At 45.0% G+C, this 18,953-nt stretch overlaps 1 protein-coding gene across 4 annotated transcripts in view; it reads right to left on the minus strand.

Moving 5' to 3' along the window:
* Positions 1 to 1,885: 1,885 nt before the first annotated feature.
* The window catches only part of LOC109291765 (C-C chemokine receptor type 5-like), a 42,837-nt gene continuing 25,769 nt past the window's right edge, over positions 1,886 to 18,953 (minus strand). For 2 of the 4 annotated variants that reach the window (XM_019508874.1, XM_019508872.1), the window contains exon 2: positions 1,886 to 3,943. In XM_019508874.1, coding sequence (XP_019364419.1) covers positions 2,868 to 3,932 — 1,065 coding nt within the window. In that variant the 5' untranslated portion in view covers positions 3,933 to 3,943 and the 3' untranslated portion in view covers positions 1,886 to 2,867. Of the gene's footprint in view, positions 3,944 to 14,409; positions 14,521 to 14,617; positions 15,088 to 18,953 lie in introns of those variants that run through there. The other 2 variants (XM_019508873.1, XM_019508875.1) reach the window with 2 other exon arrangements.

An 18,953-nucleotide genomic window follows, 5' to 3' on the forward strand; every position in this document is an offset into this window, starting at 1 on the left:
GCTGGGGCATGAGGGTCGTTCAGTGCAGGGCTAGCTGGCAGGCAGCTGCCACACAGAACCATCCTCATGCCCCAGCAAGCTGGAGCAACACCTACATGTGCACTGCTTTGGAATGAAAAACTCCACAGCAGGGTAGTACTTATATATTTACAAGTACTATCCTGTTGCAGAGTTAATTACTTTACTCCAGCCTAATAAGGCCTCATATGTAGATGCGCAATGTTTACTGCAGAGCTAATTAGTCTATTCCACAATAAATGTCTCATGTTGACATGCCCACTGAGTTGCAAACAGCTCTTCTGAAAAGATCCAGACTGTAAGGGCAATTCCTTCTAATTGCATGGGCTCCTTAGTCTGCAGCCACCTCCAGTAGCATGGGCTGCTTTTATGATTAACATTTGCAGCATGGCTTTTTCTACAAGGATCTGGGTTGTGTTTTGATATCCACACAGGAGGGTAAGGATACCTATGCTGCATAATATTTGCAGTGTGTGTGAGATCTAAATTTAAGGGGAATTCCAAGTTGTTCTTGAGAGGAGAATATATCACAAAGAGAGTTTCTTTAATTAAAGGAAAAAACTGGCTACTACATGCAGCACATTGTCTCTGAAAAAAGTAATTGTTCTTTCAAAGCTTCATTACTTGATTCTATTTCTTATGATGCTAACTTGTTCATTTTTTTCAAGATATGATCCTTTAAAAATCACATTACAAATTCCAACAGATGGCCGCTGTTCAATGTGTTCACAAAGAATGTATATGCTAGTACCCAAGAAATTAGAAAACTCAATAGCAGCTTCCTCACTCCCCCGTATAGATATAATTCAAAACTGGTGTCATCGAACCAGCAAATAATTTGAAAAAGTGGTTAGATGAGCAAAGATTTCTTTATTTCATTTCCTGTTTCCAAATGCATTTAGTAACTGAAAACAATGTGCGTGCCATTTCTGTAACAGTTACTTATCTTATCCTTTTGTTCTAAGGTTCTTACCGTTTTTAGACTCAAGGCACCCCTCAGAAAATGCCAGCTCTTAGTTTTCACTCATTTTGAGTGCAGGATAATAATAAAGCAATTCTTGTTTTGCAAAGATATCAGAAAGACCACAGCAAGTCAGAAGGTTTTTAACACTATGGATACCTATTAGAAATCTCTGTTTATCTTGTAAATCATGTTTGCACACCTAATAGCACTAACATGATGTGGCTCCCCACAGCACTCTGGTGAGAATCACTGCTCTATGGCCTATATTAAACTGTAGGAAAGAAGGAATAAATTGCTGTACTGGATTAGAAGGCAGGGTAGATGTGCACCTTTTATAGACTAACTAAATAAGACATACAGGGAGTACAAGCTTTTGTGAACACATACTCACTTTATCAGAAGTTTTAACAGGATATGCCAAAAGCAGATTATAGGAAGGAGAGAGAAATTAAGGTACAAAAGACAAGGGAGTGGGGAGAGAGGGGGATGGAGGTAAAGTAGGAGGGGGAAGGAAGCAGTGCTAGGAGAGAAAAGCAAAGGAGCAGCAAGCCCATAGGAACAAAGGGGGTCACAAAAGAGAATCCAATCCTTAGTCTCTGTTTAAACCACAGTCCAGTCTATGGATTTTTTTCCTGTTCTGCAATTTCCCATTCAAGCTGGTTTTTAAATTTTTTTTTGCCTGAGAACAGCAATTCTGAGGTCAGCGATGGAGTGTCCAGGGAGGCTGAAGTGTTCTGCCACAAGCTTTTGTGTCTTTCTGCAGTTGATATGAGATCCACGTTCATTTATTCTCACTCCCAGAGATTGCTCTATCTGATGTAGACAACAGAGAGGTATTGTAAGCAGGTGATGGTATATATGATGTTGGTAGAGTTGCAGATAAAGGGACCTTGGAGGATGTTCTCCTTGTTATTAGGTCCATTAGTGATATAGGGACATTTGGGTCCACTGCAAGACTGGGTGCCTTGGTGAAAATGGGAGTTCATTAATCTGTTGTTTGAAAAATGCCATTTAAGTTTTGACAGGGGGTGAGGGGAAGTGGGGATCTGTCTGTAAGCCAGGGCAGGTTGGTGCCCCAGGACAGTGGTTCATCTAATCCAAAATCCTGTCTCTGCTGATGGCCAAATGCAGCTGGGTCAGAGGAAGTGCAAAAGCCACCATCTCCCAAATGGAATTTTTTTGTAGTACAAAAATTGTAATGCCCCCACCACCAAATGCTGAACATCTATTAGTTTAGATGATACTGTAACTGAAAGCGCTTTGTGTAAAGCACAAAGTTTCAGCGACATTGAGGTGCCTTTCTGTAACTTCTGTAAGCACCCTCAGAGTGTAAGACTAATTTTTTCTAAGGACTGCATACACATGGCATTTACCAAAAAGCGAGCGCATGTCTATTATCACAGCAAAAGTCAGCAAAAGTCTTTATTTACATAAGTAACTTGGTATGTACATCTACTTTTTCAATATACAAATAGCCATCAGTATAAGCAAATGCAGATTGTGTGTGGGTATTAGTACATGCATCTTACTTTGAAATCTTACAGTGACAGCAGGAGACAGATAAGCAGGAACAGCAGAAACAGTGTGCTGCAGACAGAATCAAGAATCCAGAACCACCCACCCTACATGGAAACATGTGCCCTACCTGTAACAGAGCTTGTCAATCCTGAATTGGCCTCATCAGCCATCTTTCAACCCACAGATAAGGCCATCATGGAAGACAGTCATCCTTGACTGTAAGGGATTGCCACTGATGATGGTATGTGCATGTTTTCTATATTGTCAACACACAAATTATTGCCTCCTTTAAGCCAGTATTCAAACAGCTTTTTTCCTTTTCCAGCTGTTTCCATACACGTCAATATAACTATGTCTTAGACACATTTTACAGAACAGCAGAGAATTCCTGCTCCCCAGTAGACTGGGTGTTTGTGGAACTGGCCCGTTCACATCTATCAGTATAGAGAGCTGGACAATACTTAGAGCACTTAATTGAAATGTGCTTTCTGAAAAAGCTATTAAGGTATTTCCTAAATTTCTCTCCAGCAAAGGCATAGATCAAGGGGTTAATACAACAGTGGATCATTGCAATAGATTCTGTTACTTGGATTGCAACCAAAACCTGATTGCTGCTGTAACAGTTATTAAGAGAAACTGCCTTTGGAAAAATGTGTAGAAGAAGAACAATGCTGTATGGTGTCCAGAAGAGAAAATAAACAATCATTATGAGAAAAATAAGCTTGACTGCCTTGTGTTTTTTCTCATTCCTACATCTCAGTAGTGTCCTTATAATTTCAGTGTAGCAGAAGATCATAATGATCAAGGGAACAACAAGTCCCAGGAAGATCCTCTTTAAAGTTAAGAATTGATTCCAGTGGCTCTGAGAATGATGTGAAAAATGAAGACTGCAGGTCAAATCTTGAGCACCATAATATATTACCATTGGGAGAGAGGCCAATCCAGCAACAAACCAAACCACAAAGCTTGTGAGGCTGCCATAGACAACAGTCCTGGCTTTCAAAGCAAATACTGCATGGACAATTGCTAGGTATCTATCTATTGTCAAAAGTATTATAAAAAAGATTCCACTATAAAAGCCCAAGCAATAGATCCCTGAAAGAATTTTACACATTGCATCTCCAAAAATCCAATTATGTGCTGCCTGGTATGCCCAGAATGGTAGAGAAAATACAAAAAGCAAATCTGAGGTGGCCAAATGTAGGAGGTAGATATCAGTCATGTTTTTCAGTCTCTTGTATTTTATCAGGATCAGAACAACTAATGCATTGCCCACAAGGCCAAAAAGCAACACCAAAGAATAAAGTGGTGGCAGAAACTGAGAACCAAACTTTTGGGCATCTTCATTTTTGCACGGTGAGGAATAGTCATAGTCAAACGTTGTTGTCATCAACTCTAGGTCTGGGTCTGGATCAAAGGTAGAAGTGTTCATCTTGCAGTGGCCTGAGAAAGAAGCAAAGAAATGTTACTTACAGGAAACTAGATAGTACCACAGTGAAAGAAGTGAAACACGGTGTTTTGTATAATCATGTGTTTTTCAGAGAGATTTAAATGAGCTGTGCATGCTAAATGTTGCTGTAGGAAACAGTATAACACAGCCACTGTCAAGATAAAAATGAACACTGCAGATCACCTAGAAAGTCAACCTGCTATGTTCAACCTGTGCTAACCTTTGGTTTCCACAAGTAACATTTAAGATTCACATCCTTCATCTTTGGTAAAAATCATAGTATTGCTAGCCTTGGACATTTTCAAGGGGTCTATGCCAAGTTACAGAAGTGCAGCTAAAGCAGAAGAACTCAAAATCTGTTTTTAGTGACTGAAGAATAGGGGTGCATCAATAAAGATTTTTTTTGCCAATACTGATGGCTGATTATTAACTAACAATATTGGCTGATATCAATCCAATAGCTGATATGCAGCCCAGCAGCTTGGAGATCAGTGTCAGGCTATGTCTGTGAGGGAGAAAGGGGCATGGGGAAGGGAAGGAGTGTGGGGGGCCAGATGGAGGCCGCCATGGTGGAGGGAGTGGGGCTGGAGCAGAGGCAGAGGAAAGGGCAGGCACTGCCCAGCTGGGGCAGGGCAGGCAGCAGCAGCGTTGGGAGTGGTGGCTATGAGGGAGGCTACGGCAAATTTTGGAGTGGCCATAGCCCACCTGGTAGCTCCAGTGCTGCTGCCCACTTAACCTGCCCTGCCCCACCTTGCCCTCATCCACCCCAAGTGCAGCCCTAGCCCAGCGCCCCTGCCAGGTAAAGTCCAGCACAGCCCCTGGCTCTGAGCCTGCAGCAGAGAGCCCACCCTCACCCTGTGCACAATTCCAGGGGGCACATGCCCCCCATACCTCTCCAGAGGTGTGCGCAGTGGCGGGGAGCTGCCCCCTCCACTCCTCTGTGTCCCCTGGACGAGCCACCCACAGCTCCGTCCCACACCCCGCCATGCCTTGCGCGGGCAGTGCCAGCACCAGCACCTACCCCTGCCCCAGCCCCAGCCCCACTCCCTCCCTCACCACAGGGGCCTTGATCTGCCCCAAACATATCCCTTCCCTCCCCCATGCCCCTTCCCTCTGACAGACTTATTGGCCAGATGCTGCTCTCCACACTGCTGGGCTGTACTTCTGGCCACGTGTATGCTGTGGCTGCATACATGCACACAACATTTATTGGTGACATTATTGGCTACAACAGCCAAAAGAAGCCAATTGCCAATAATGTCAATTTTTCTTTTATGGGTGCTGAACTGATATATTGGTCCATATTGGATCACCTGTACTGAAGAGTTACCTTTTGCAGATATTATATTAGTCTGTTCAGCATAGTAAAGAAAGCAATTACCACATCCAGCTAAATCAGTAGTGATATCAAACCAAACAGAGCAAAAGGCTGAAAAGGAGTCATTACACAAAATGATAATCTATACCATATCAGGGCTGTCCAACCTCAGAATGGTCAGGGGTCACATGCCATATGGACCACAGGTTTCATGCTGCAGGGGCTGCATGACACATGGGTTTCCCCAGCTCCTTGCCACACTGGAAGGGTAAACCCTCTCTTCCCTGCACCTTTTGAGCCCTTGCTGGGGCTCTCATGCAGGGTGGGCTCCCCCACCATGTAGGCAGCATTTTCATCAGTCTCTTCTGACTAACTGCACAGAGCCAGTTCTCTCCAACCAACACTACAGGCGACCCTCGTCATTAGTGGGGGATACGTTCTTGTTTCCACCACAAATGGCAAAATATGTGAATAAGGCACTGCATTCATGAACACAGTGCCCCTGGCAGCTGCGGGGGGCACGGCTCCAGTAGCTCCGGTGGGAGTGCGGCAGTGGCGGTGGGAGCCCGGCAGCAGCGGTGGGGGCCCGGCAGCAGCCAGCACGGAGCTCCTGTAAGTGTATAAAGTGTATTTAAAATGCAGGTTTGGCATTTGCAAATATTTGAGACCACGAATGCCGAACCCGCGTATAGTGAGGGTTTCCTGTATTAATTCTGTACAAACTTCTTAAAGTCCCAGTATCCTTACAAAGGTGAAAAGAAAATAGAATGATGGCAAACAGCATTCCAAGACGGTGAAGGAATGAAAAAAGAAATCCTCCCTTTCAGGACCGCAATTTTGACAAGTACATAAATCCAACTAACCAACATCTTCCAGTCCAGAGAAAAAAGTGGTCCAGTCCAGTTCCCAAGGTCTCAAGTGAAACAAAGGCATTTAAATAAAACCAATCCATGGTGGAATGAGGAAAATCAATAGGACACTCTAATACCAGGATATAAACAATACAGAAATGATATGAGTAGGGCCTTTGTACACACTCTGGCCTCTCCTTAACATGCCCCATTCCTCAGGTGTTTCTTAGCCTAACACCTGGCCTCATCATGTTTTCATGGCCTAACAGCCAGCCTTATCATGCTTTCATGGCCTAGCACCCAGATTCATCATAACCTTAATATACTCTGGGCTCCCAGCTCCATCTCCGGGCTTACCAGCCCTGTCCCTAGGCTCCAAGCCCCATCCCCAGGCTCCAACCTTGTCTTGGCTCTAGGCCCATCCCTGGGCTCCAAGCCCTGTCTCCAGGCTCCAAGCTTCTCTCTCTGGGCCTACAAGTCCCTCACACCAGGCTCCAAGCCCCTCACTATGGGACTAGGGCTCCAAGCCCCATTGCCCCCTGGAGCCTAACTCCCAGCTCCCTAATGCAACCACAGGCTCCATTGCAAGACCGGGCACTGCCACAGGTTACTCCACTGACCTGGGCCCTGCCTCGGTGCTCACAGTGAGCCTGGGCTCCCCTCGTCCTGATCAAACTACCCACCAGGGATATGGGGGCTGGGGTGCCCCTACCTGCCTTTCAGCAGGCAGGTAACTGGCCCGGCATTTCTCGGGAACTACCCCACCACAGGTAGCTCCACCTCCACCCAGAAGGGTGCAGTTTCAAGTCATATGCAGTACCAGCAGCTTCCTGCCACCCCCAGTAGCTCCTCCCTTTCATAGATTTTCATAGACATTCAGGCTGGAAGGACCCCAAAGGATCATTGAGTCCAGCCCCCTGCCCCAGGGGCAGAAAGTCAGCAGGGATCATAGGATCTCAGCAAGATAAACATCCAAATGTGTCTTGAAGGTGTTCAAAGTGGGTGCTTGAATCACCTCCGGCAGCAATCTATTCCAAACCTTGGGGGCTCGGACAGTAAAGAAGTTCTTCCTTATGTCCAGCCTGAATCAGTCAGCGTACTGAGCAGCAGCTCAGGCAAATGCTATTCCTTCAGCTTCTGGCAGCAGACTACTGCCCCTGTTGTTCAGGGCCCAGCCCTTACAGCTGAGTCCTGTTCCCCAATCAGGCAACATTGTCTGATTGAGATAACAGCCAGCTGCAGGCTGCCTGGTTGCTGCTCATGCCCCTTGTAAGTAACAGAGCATTCTGTGCTTTGTTATGTACAGGAATAACAAGAACAGTGGGAGAGTGGCACTCTACAAAGACTGTCCTAAGTTCAATAGGGTAGGTATTTTAACTGATAACTAAAGAATACAATAACAATAGAGGCTGTGGGTAGAAATTCCATGTCTAAATCAGAAAAGTGTACTGACCACCAGATCAGGATGGAAACAGTGAGCTAAAACTGCTAAGGGAATTGATTCAAAAGCATAGAATAATAACAATGGGAGAGGCAGGAGGAGGCCTGTACTTACCCAGACTGGTAGGTAGGGGGCGCTAGAGCACATCTCCCAGCCTGCTGGCCATTGCCAGCCCAGCCAAGTGTCCCCAGTTGGCTCTCCCGCACATGCGCCCAACCTCCTGCTGTCTCTCTACAGAGGGTTGAGGAAGCCCCCTGTCCAGGTGCTGGCCAATCTCAGGGCCACCTCCCCCTCTGGGGGTTTCCCTCAGCCCAGGCAGCCCTAGAGAGCCAAGAGGAATTTCACCCTCCCCCTTCCCAGCTGCTGATGGCTTCAGTAGCTGCCACGGCAGGGAAGAGCCGGGTCCCTGCCCATGCAGCCCAGCAAGAGGGCACCAGGGAGCTCCCACCTTGGGGGGCTTCCACCCCCCCAGCCATAGGAAACGCATAGGGGAAGCTCCGGGCGGTACATGCCCTCCTGAGATTGGCCGCTGCCGAAGGTGCCGCCGGCTTCTGCAGGAGGTCACTACCCACTCCCGTCGCTGCTGACGCGGCTGCCGGTGGCATTGGGCAGTCCCTGCTCGCCACCGCCGACAGCGTGGATGGCAGCTGCAGGCAGCCCCCGCTCACTGCCCGCTACCCTCTCCCCTCACTGCCGACACTGTCGCGGCCGCCTGCAGGCGGTCGCCGCTTGGCCCACCCTTGCCGTCGACGTCATCACGACGCATCGTTCATGCCCCCAGCCCAGGGTCTCCCAGCCCGGCGCAGCCCCGGGGACTGAGGGGAATTCCTCCCCTCCCCAACCCCAGAGTTGCTTGCTCTCGCTGCTGCAAGTCTCAGGGACAGCTCGAGGCAGCTTCAGGGAACGCAGGGAACTTCTGGTTCCCAGTAACTCATTTTGCCTCAGACTCACAGCAGCTCAGGCAAAACTGGCTCCAGAAGAGCCGGAGAATTTCTCTCCGCTTCCTGAGGCTGTCTGAGACTCACGGGGGCTTTCAGGAGGGAAGAATTCCCCTCAGCTCCCTGGGGCTGGGGGACCCTGGGCTGGGGTGGGAGGAAGTCTGCAAGGCAGGGGCTCCTTGGTGCCCTCATGCTGGGCTGAATGGACAAAGGGCTTTGCCCAGCCCAAAGGACTTCTTCTCCCTCCCTCCTGTGGTAGCCACTGGAAAGTGGGAGGGCTGCTGAGGGTCAAAAAGCCCCCAACATAGTGGCTTTCCCTCCCCTCCCCTCATGTGCTGTGTAGACCTGGGCTTGGGGAGTCTGGGGGTCTGTTCCCCTGCCCCACCTCCCATCCCTATGGGCTGAGGGATGCAGGAAGGAAGCAGGCTAAGGAGTAGAGGGGCAAGGCAGCTCCTGCTCCACTGGAGCAGACAGCATAACCCTGGGTTGCAAAGCAGGGTTGGGGGACTGAGTTAACTCGAACCAGGAAGAGGTCTGGGACAGAAGTTCCATAAACTGGTTTGACCTAAATCAGTGAAGTTTGATACTGCATCCAACCAGTTTTTATCTTAAACCAGTTGGGGCCATTTAGAAAGTGGTTTATGTGCAGTGAACTTCTGTTTTGTTACAGGTTTAAACCAGTTTCCAATTACTTAAACCAGTTTATGTGCAACTTCTGTCCCTAGCTCATACATGACTTCTTTCTGGGTCAGTCCTGGAACCTACAAGAGCCTTCTTAAAATGTCCTAAGTCATGCACAGGATCTGATACCTAGAATTACAGAAGAGTCACTCTGTAATAGTGACCACAGTATACATAGGTCTGACATCTGTGTAGGAGGGGAGAAAATAAAAAAATAAAAAATTTTTCATAGTAACTTTTGCCTTTAAAAAAGGGGAACTATAAAATATGAGGAAACTCATTAGAAAGAGGTTTAAGTGGGGGACCAAAGAAGGCTAAAAGTCTGCAAGCAGCATGGGAACTGAAGAACCTCATATTAGAAACATAGATTAAATGTGTGCCACAAATAAATAAAAAAACTGAAAACAAGCCATAAAAAAGCCAGCCTGGCTAAATGGCAGAATAAAGGAGGCTATGAAAGGGAACACCCCCCCTCCCCTGCCTGCCAAAAAAACTGTTCATTTAAAAGATAGAAGTCAAATGAAGAAAATGAAAAAGAGCATAAAAAAAGTCAAATGTAAAACTGTTTTTGACCATTTTGACCATTTGAAGAGAAACTTGCTAGAAACAAGTTATAACTTAATAATTAAAATTACAGTGTCTTTACTATGGCAGATGTTGGGGAGATTCCTTCACCAGACCTATTCCTCCAAAAGGACAAGTCAGCAGAACTAACCAAAATCAAGGTATCATTAGGTGAGGTTTAGGGGAGATTGATAAACTAAACAGTACCAAATAACTGGGACCTGATAGTATTCATCCCAGAAACCTGAAGGAGTTCAAGTCCAAAATGGCAGAGCTACTAATTACGCTACCCTATCACTAAAAACAGCATTGGTATTGGAGGACTGGAGGGTTGCCAATATAACTCCAATTTTTAAAAAGGGCTCCAGAGCAGAAAAAGGGAACTACAGGCCAGTGAGTCAAACTTATGTTCTTGGCAAACTGATAGAAAAATTATTTAAAAAATAAAAAAAATCATCCAGCACATGGATAAACCAGGCTTGTTGGGTAGAAATCAGTATGACATTTCTAAAGGTTGGACATACTTCAACAATATCTTACATTTCTTTGAGGATGTCAACAAGACTGTGGATTAGGGCCACCCAGTTGATTTAATATACCTGGACTTCCAAAAAGCCTTCAACACCGTCACATTTTAAAGACTCTTAACAAATTGGGTTGTAATGTGATTAGAGGGCAGGTCCATTTGTGAATCAGAAATTGGCTTAAGGGTAAGAAAACAAGGAGTGGATATAAATAGTCAGTTTTCAAAAGGAAAAAAAAATAAACATGGATCTGTGTTATGACTGGTGCCATTTCATAGATTCATAAATGATCTGTAAAGCAGGGTACAGAGAAAAGCAACAAGGATGAATAGGGGCATGGTAGCGCTTCTATATGTGGAGAGATTATGTAGGGTAGGATTTTTCAGCTTAGGAAAAAAGAGATGCTTGAGGTCTACAAAAAATTACATGGTGCAGAGAAAGTAAATAGATTTATTATTTACAGTCTCGTAACATACTAGAACTAGAGGACATAAAATGAAGGTATTCAGTAGTAGATTTAAAACTAAGAGGAGGAAGGTCTTTTCACAAAGCATGTAATTAACCTGTGGAACTCACTACCACAAAATATTGGTGGAGGCCGGTAACTTAACCCAGTTCAAAAAAGGATTGGACAAATTCTTGGAGGAAAGGTCCACCAGTAGATACTGAACATGATAGATAAGAGTGCAGCCTTTGAATCAGACTTTCCTAAACCACTAAATGCTGAAAACTGCAAAGCAAGTGGGGCAGGGGATGAACGATTCTGGGCATGGCCTGTTCACTCTCCCTCTCAGCATCCACTCTCTGCTGCTGTGTGAAACATGTTACTGGGGTAGATAGACCCATAGTCTGACCCAGTAGTGGCATTTCTTATGTTTTCTGAGAATAGTTTATTAAAATTAGCCATATATAAATATACAGTGTACACTGGAGGGTAACTTGGAGAACATAGTAAATTCAAGAAGATGTGCTGCCAGTCCTGCCACCCTCTGCCACATCTCTTCTGTGTCTCCCCACCCTAGATGATCTCTAGCTGAGAACATATATTGCACTGTCACAGGTAGCCAGATAGTTACTTGGATAAGTGTTTATTTTTGGTCTTCTGGGTGTAAACAATAAAAAGGCTGTAGACCTGCCTCTTGTCTGTTCTTTTTTAGTAGCCAACCTACCAAGACACCTGTATCCCAGGTAACATAAGTGACAACCTGGGTGGCAGCTTGTGGTAGGAGGTTTTTTGCAGCTGTCTGCCACTTTGGTTAAGCAGTGCCACAACCTGAGTCTTGGCCCCACAGGGAAAGGAGTCAGTACACTGATTGGGGTGAAAGTAAAATGTTACCTGCTAGAAGGAATGGAGGGCCATTGGGAAGAGTATTAATTAAAGGAATACTAACTGTACTTTAATTCTTTGTCTACATTTTCAGAAGAGATCCTAATTATAAGGGAACTATACAAAGCCTCTAGACTTGTCCTTGTAAAAGCCAAATAGTTTCAAATTTATGGTAGCAGAATTAAGGTTTATCCAGGATACTAGAAGCAAGGAAAGAGAGAGTCTGCAAGCTTAATAAACTACAGAGAGTGTCTTGCAGACTGACTAAGAAAAAGCAGGAAGCGTACTTTATTGGGGCCAACGCTGGAAGCAAAACCACTAACAGCTTTACCCCATCTGTAGCTAAGACATTTAAGGAAAAAAGGCGGCTCTCCTTAAGAAACTATATATGGTATCAAATGGAGCATTTGCATTCCTCAAGGAAATTGTCTCTGTGGCAGCAGCAGGTGGGTTCCTCATCCTCCTCTCTACTCAGTTCCTCCTACACCCCCAAGTGTTCCCCACCAGCCTGGGAACCGGCCTAGGGAGAGGGAACTGGCCCACTGCTGCTGCCGTTCTCATTACTCAGCCTGGCTCTCCATGCAACCCAGCTAGAGTGGGGCAGGAGTGGCTCTGGATCTTACCCCAACATGGGACAGCAAGCAACAGCAGGAGATACAACGGTGGGTACAGGAGGGAGGAAATGAGCAGGGAGTAAACATGCTGCTGAGCATGGAGGGGAAAGGGGAGGCTGCCAAGAGCAGGTACAGGGTGGGGTTCTTATCTGATTCTGGGATTTTTTTTAAGCCCCTAGCTGCTGTGCCCATGGTGTGGTCTGCCCGCCTTGGTGAGGTGGAGGCAAGCTGGGAGCTGGGATGGAGCCAGCCCTGCAATGCAGGTGGCTGCTCTTGCACCTTCCTTTACAAAATCCTGGATCTGCCCATAATCATGCATAATAGGGAAATTATTGGCTTTTCCCCCTAAAAAATTAGCTCGCTTTAAATTAACTGCTTCTGTCTATCTAATTGTTTTGCTTTTCTCATCACCTTGTTAAAGTATGTGAGGAAAATGATCATGAATACACTGCTACTTATGAGTTCTATGGGAGAATACAGATCAGGCCAAAATGTTGAGTGATTGTAGGGCTTCAATATTTGAAGAAACAATTCCAGACTCCTTAATGTAAGGAGACCTGGTTTCCAGAAAGCTCTATGTATTATCTCTCTAAAACAACGGTTCCATAGTACAGATGGCAACAGGGCGTGGTTTTGTTGGTAAAGGAAGTGCCTATGGCTCATGCAGATGTGCTAAACTTAAAAAAAAAATCTGAAGCAGTCTTTCAGAAAAGAAGCCTCTCCAAAAAGTAGCCTGGTCCCTAAAACTTAACCTGTTCCTTTCATAGCTTACATTTCTATGTACAAGTATACATTCCTACAAGCATAGGAATCAGAGGCACCAGTAGGATTCAAGAACACTGCTAAGGAGAGCGAACTCCAGCCACCTCTGTGATCGTGACCTACCTTCCTGAAAGGCCCTACCTCCTCCTTGTCACTGAGGTTCTTCTTGTCATTCCATCCGTATGAGTCTCTTTTGCTCTTATTGTTCTCTGCTGAGATTTTCTCCCAGGTCTTTCCTGCTGCTTGTCTCCTTCCTTCCAATTTAAGTCCTTAACTCTTGGTCTCTCCCTCTCTCTCCCTGGCTCCAGTAACATTTTCCCAGTAGCCCAACTCTATTCCACTAGCCTTCCTGTTGCTTCAGACTGTCTCTCCACATAAGCAGTCATGTCTATGTTTGCAGTTTGCATGAGTATGCATCAGATGCTGATAACCACCTTTTGGCATTTACTAATATGAAACAAAATATTCCTATGTGCACTGTGTTTTGCTGTTCTAGGAAACACCCTAGTTAAGTAGCTGGCACATTTGACCGCAAGTGGGAAGATCTGGGTCATCTGACTTTGCTACCTGATAAGTGATTTAATCTCTCAGTGCCTAGGTTTCCTTATCATTTAAAGAGCAGTGTCATCCTGTATCATCTGTTGGTGCAAAGCATTTCATTAGGAAACAAATGTAGCTATGTACAGAGGATGGCTTTATCCTCCACACGTATCACTGTGAATGCAGCCTAGGAAAGTGCCAAATATTTAAAAATGAACTGCAGTCAGAGTTCCTATTCATGGTGCCATATAGTTGCAGCAGAAAATGAAGATTAAAGCTAAATTACACAGGGCATTCCTATGGAGATAAATTATACATGTAAACAGGTTCCATCCTGCAGTCTTTAAATTACAACACCAATATTTCTACTTTAGCAAAACAGATTCTCCTCTCTTCATGATAGAAGGGGGTTTATATTTTGATATTTGATGGCAAATTTCCATCACAATATATACTGATTGGGAAATGTCATCCACTTTGCTCCACATTTAGCTCTGCATAGTATATCATGCCATCTTCACTAGACCAGCATTTTCTTACATTAGTTGGAATTTTGCCTGAGTTAGAAAGACTGCAAGGTCAGAGCACTGATGCTGTGTGCCGGCAAACAGGCTTATTTTAGTTTATCATATTTTAAACTGTTTTTTCTGAGCATCAGGTCAAATCTAGATCTTGTATAAAATCACAGAGCTCCATGGTAGCCAGTAAAACTAGACTGACATTACTAGCATCCACTAATATCCAATATGGCCCTTTAAAAAAGAAATATTTTTTTCCCTGCCACAATTTAGTATCAACTTCTTATAGTAAAATCTTTCATATTTGATCTGACTGCAAGAGACAGCTAATTCCATTACATATTGTGCAATACAATGTCTAGAAATCTGCTCATTGCTTACCTTGTTTTTCTCCTGAAAACTAGTAGTGGTTATGTCCTTTTAAAATAGCTTATTCCATTCCACTCTGTCTGTGTTTTCTCAATGTTTATTTTTAACGGTGAATCGAATCCACTGAAAAATGATTTAGCAGGTAATTTTAAGGTCAGGACATTTGTAAACAACCCATCAATGTATAAAGACAAAAAAACCCAGATGAAAGACAACTTACCCAATGTCTCGTGGATGCAACTTATGCCTTATACAGCTTAAGTGTATAAATCGCTTTAGCGCATAAGAAAGCAGGTCATATAACACCTCTTCCTGTGTGAAAATGTGCAAGACAAGCTTGCAGAATTCTAGTGAGCAAATGTCTCAGTAAAAAAACAAGAAAATTAAGAAGTTCTTCTTTTCTATAAATGGATATTCAGACCGCTTGGTAAAATGCACTAAAGCACAGATGTGCAAAGAGATTTTGAAATCTGTAGAAGACCTTTGTGGTGGCTGGATTGAAGATTTCACAATCCAAGAGTACAATTATAGAAACCTTTAGGGTTTTTTTTTTTTTGTCGTTATCTGTACATCCCATTCAACTAATTCTCTTTAAAAAACATTTTTGTATGGGAATTTAAATGTCCATTCTTTAGCCTTTTCTATTAATCAGTCACTTAGCAACAGGTGGAGATGTGTGGTTGGTGCCGTTGTATGACAACTGCAACATTTGATCCTGACAGTTAGTGTGCTGGCTGCCTCATTATTTTGAGTACACTGTGGTAGATCTCAGTCAGTGGCATAGCAAAGTGGGCCCACCGCCCTACGTGCCAAAGTGAAGGGGCACCAATAGGTACTGCCCAGCCAGCCAGGACAGAGCCGTGAGAAACTCATTTGGCAGGGCATGGGGCAGGGGCAGCTCCTGCTGCTGCATGCACTCCCGGGCAAGCATGGGGGGGAGGGAGGCATGAGCCCCCCAGATCTGTGCATGGGGCGAGGGTGGGCTGCCACTGCGGGCTTTTCCCCGGGTGCCAAACTTCATTGCTACGGCACTGGTCAGTCAATTTAGTTGATTCTTTCACTCAGACCAGATCCTGGACAGGAGGACTGTTTAGGCATCCACACTTGATCCCCTTCATGAGCCTAGGACCAGGGATATCTAGTCACCCAAAATAAATTAAAGGTAGTGTTAATTTTGTAGGAACAAAGGTTTAGGAGAAATACTGGTAAGTGGGGTTGGCAGGTACAAAGAGGTTTCTTGTATTTAGATGTGAGCGGCAATTAGGAGGTGTGGTTGGGATTGGCAGGAAGGTTTGTTTTTTGGGGGTTTGGGCAGGGAAGCAGTGGTTGGGCAGGAAGTTATAATTTTTGGGTTGCTGGGTGTTGTGTTGGGAATCCTGTCTATGGGCTGTTTGTTTGTTGTAAGGCCACTCTAAGCCTTTTGGACATAGCAGGATATAAATGTCAAAAATTACATAATTAAAAGATAAATAAGATTCTTTTTAACTATGGTAGGTCTAGATGGATAGTGGGTGCCTATCTTTCTTATCCTCTGAGCCAAAATGGAATCTAGTAAAATCTGGGAAAGGTCTGGAACTCTTGTCTTTTTCATGAGTAGTCTTGAAAATAAGCTAATGAAACATTGTGTAGGTCACTGATTCTCAACCAGGGTGTCATGGTACCACACAATGTTAATATTGTTAAGTTTGCAAGCACGATTCACAAAATAAACCAGAAATTTCAAATAGAAATCTATAATTGTGGGCTTTCTGAGTTCTTTGTGACAGAAACGTTGTTATTTTTCTGTAGTCAAACAGAAAAGAGTGGAAACTAAGGGCTGACATTTTCCAAACGGTACCACAAGTCTATGCAATGGTGCCTTCAGTCTAAAAAAGGTTGATGGCATAGGCTGTGTGTAGATGAAATGAGAGGCGTGTGTGCACAACACCTTAAAGCTTTTGCACCACTTTAATGGTGTCGGTGTTTATATGCCTCGGCAGCGTATTCCGCATTAATTCCAACCACTGTAGGAAATTCGGTGGCGTAATGCGCCTTAAATGTCTTGGGGCGCAGCAAACTAAAGCTCCTTCGAGGAGTTTTAGTTTGCTGCCCCTACCAGCCATGGAGCGAAGAACCAGGCTCCTTGCAGCTCCACGGCTCTGCAGGAAGCCCTGCTGGCGGCCTGGCAGCAGCCTGGGAAAACAGGCTTTGCTCAAGAAAAGTGGCAAGCCTGATCTTTCCCCTGCCTGGCCCCCCAGCCTGCTTGCCTGCCTGAGCTGCGCAGGGGACCGGTGCTTCCCTCTGTGGCTGCAATGCCCCCTGGGACTGCCCGAGCCATGTATCAGCAAGCGGGTACTGCCTGGGGTCAGGCTGCCGTGGAGGGAAGCACCAGCCCCCAACTCCCCCCAGCCCAGGGACCTCTCCACCCACCAGCAGCACCCTCCCCTCCCCACTGCCAAGGCAGGTAAGTCAGCAGGGTGTGTGCATCATATGGGGGTTCAAGCAGCCCTAAATTGAAGTGGTGTTTTTTAAAACCCACCACTTCAATTTAGGTCCCCCATTTCGTCTACACACACCCTTTTTTGGTAAGTTATAACTTCGTGTATTTGTTCCATTTCTAGCTGCAATCTCTCCCTTACACACTGGAGGGCAGCAGGGACTGAGCACTGCACTCTATGAATCATCCCTGCTGTTGCTTAGATGACAGCTACAGGGCTTATGTGGAGAAATCAGGAAAAAAAATGGAAGCAACTGCCTACCTCAGGATTTTGCTGGTAAGGAGCAGAGAGAAATAGGCACTTTCTTCACTCTGCATCTCCAGCTTGTTCTCTTTTATCCTCAGCTTGTGAGGCAAGGAACAATTTGCAAGCTTGCTTAACTGAAAAAGCTTTATTTAACAGGCACTTTAAGTTAAAGGGTTACAATCATTAGAGTTACAATATATATTTACCTGAGATACTATATATATATAGTAATATGTATTACTATAGTATAGTAATACATATTACTATAGTAATATATATATATATATATATATATATATATATATAGCATCTTACAAAATTTTTCTTTCAATCTGATCAGAACTCATTGTATTATGGCCCAGAAATTATCCAATTGTTTTCTGATATTTATATGTTAAACTATTTTTAGAAATAACTTGGTTCCTTGCAACAGAAACTCCTTCTGTACAGTTTGAGCAAGGTCCTGCTACCTACACTTGTATTGCAGGACATACTCTACCACGCCATAAGAGATTAAAGTGTTCTCACAAATACCACTGCCCTTTCATGCAAGCCTAGAGGTAAGCTATTTCCTTTTCTAAACACTAAATACTGGGGATCCCATCCAATCAACCATTTAAAACAACTATAAGAACCTTTTTTTTTAAATAAGTGTAACTAATGAACATGTTGCAAATTTGATAATTTTCCCTTTTCACAGAATCATAGGATTGAAAGGGATCTTGAGGATCATCTGGTCCAACCTGCTGCATGAATGCAGAAATACTGCTAAATTATATCTGAACAAAGCTTGAAGTGGACTATTCCACTCCTTTGGTGTTCTAATAACAAATACTTTTTCCTAATATCCAATCTATATCTACTTTGCTTTAGTTTGAAGCCACAGTTTTATGTCCTGCCCCCTGCATCAGGGAACAAAAGTTGTTCTCTCTCTTCTTTATGGCAACCTTTCAGGTTTTTAAAGACTGCTATCCCACTCCTTAGGCTGGGGACACAAATTACACATAAACTGGTTTAAGTGATCAGAAACAGATTTAAACCTGTAACAGAACAGAAGTTCGGTGCACTTAAGCCACTTTCATAGTCTCATAGTTTCTAGGGTCGGAAGGGACCTGAGCAGATCATCTAGTCCGCCCCCCTGCCATGGCAGGAAGAGCACTGGGGTCAAATGACCCCAGTAAGGTGGTCATCCAACCTCCTCTTAAAAACCCCCAGGGTGGGAGCCTGCACCACCTCACTTGGAAGCTGGTTCCAGACCCTAGCCGCCCTGACCGTGAAGTAGCGCCTCCTGATGTCCAACTTAAACCTTCCCTCCGCCAGCTTGTGACCATTGTTCCTGGTCACTCCTTGCGGCGCTCGGGGGAACAGGGACTCCCCCAGCGCCTGCTGATCCCCCCTAACCAGTTTATAACAGGCCACAAGATCCCCCCTCAGCCTTCTCTTTTGAAGGCTGAACAGGTTCAGGTCCCGCAACCTTTCCTCATAGGACCTACCCTGCTGTCCCTTGATCATACGAGTGGCCCTCCTCTGGACCCTTTCAAAATGGCCAATGCTGTTTTAAGATAAACCTTGTTGGATGCAGTATCCGAATAAACTAATTTAGGTCAAACCGGTTTATGGAACTTCTGTCTCAGATCCCTTCCCAGTTCAAGTTAACTCACAGTCCCCCAGTATCCCAGGATGTTTTGCAGCCCTGGGCTATGCTGTCTGCTCCAGCAGAGCAGGGTCTGCCTTGCCCCTCTGTTCCCTAGCCAGAGCACTAGCACTCCTGGCTGAGGAGGGTATCAAGAGGAAAAAAATCATCCCTCTGGCCCAGCACAGGACCCCCCCCCC

This window comes from Gavialis gangeticus, unplaced genomic scaffold (assembly GCF_001723915.1).
Source record: "Gavialis gangeticus isolate Ggan-Ray unplaced genomic scaffold, GavGan_comp1, whole genome shotgun sequence".
Taxonomy (NCBI): domain Eukaryota; kingdom Metazoa; phylum Chordata; order Crocodylia; family Gavialidae; genus Gavialis; species Gavialis gangeticus.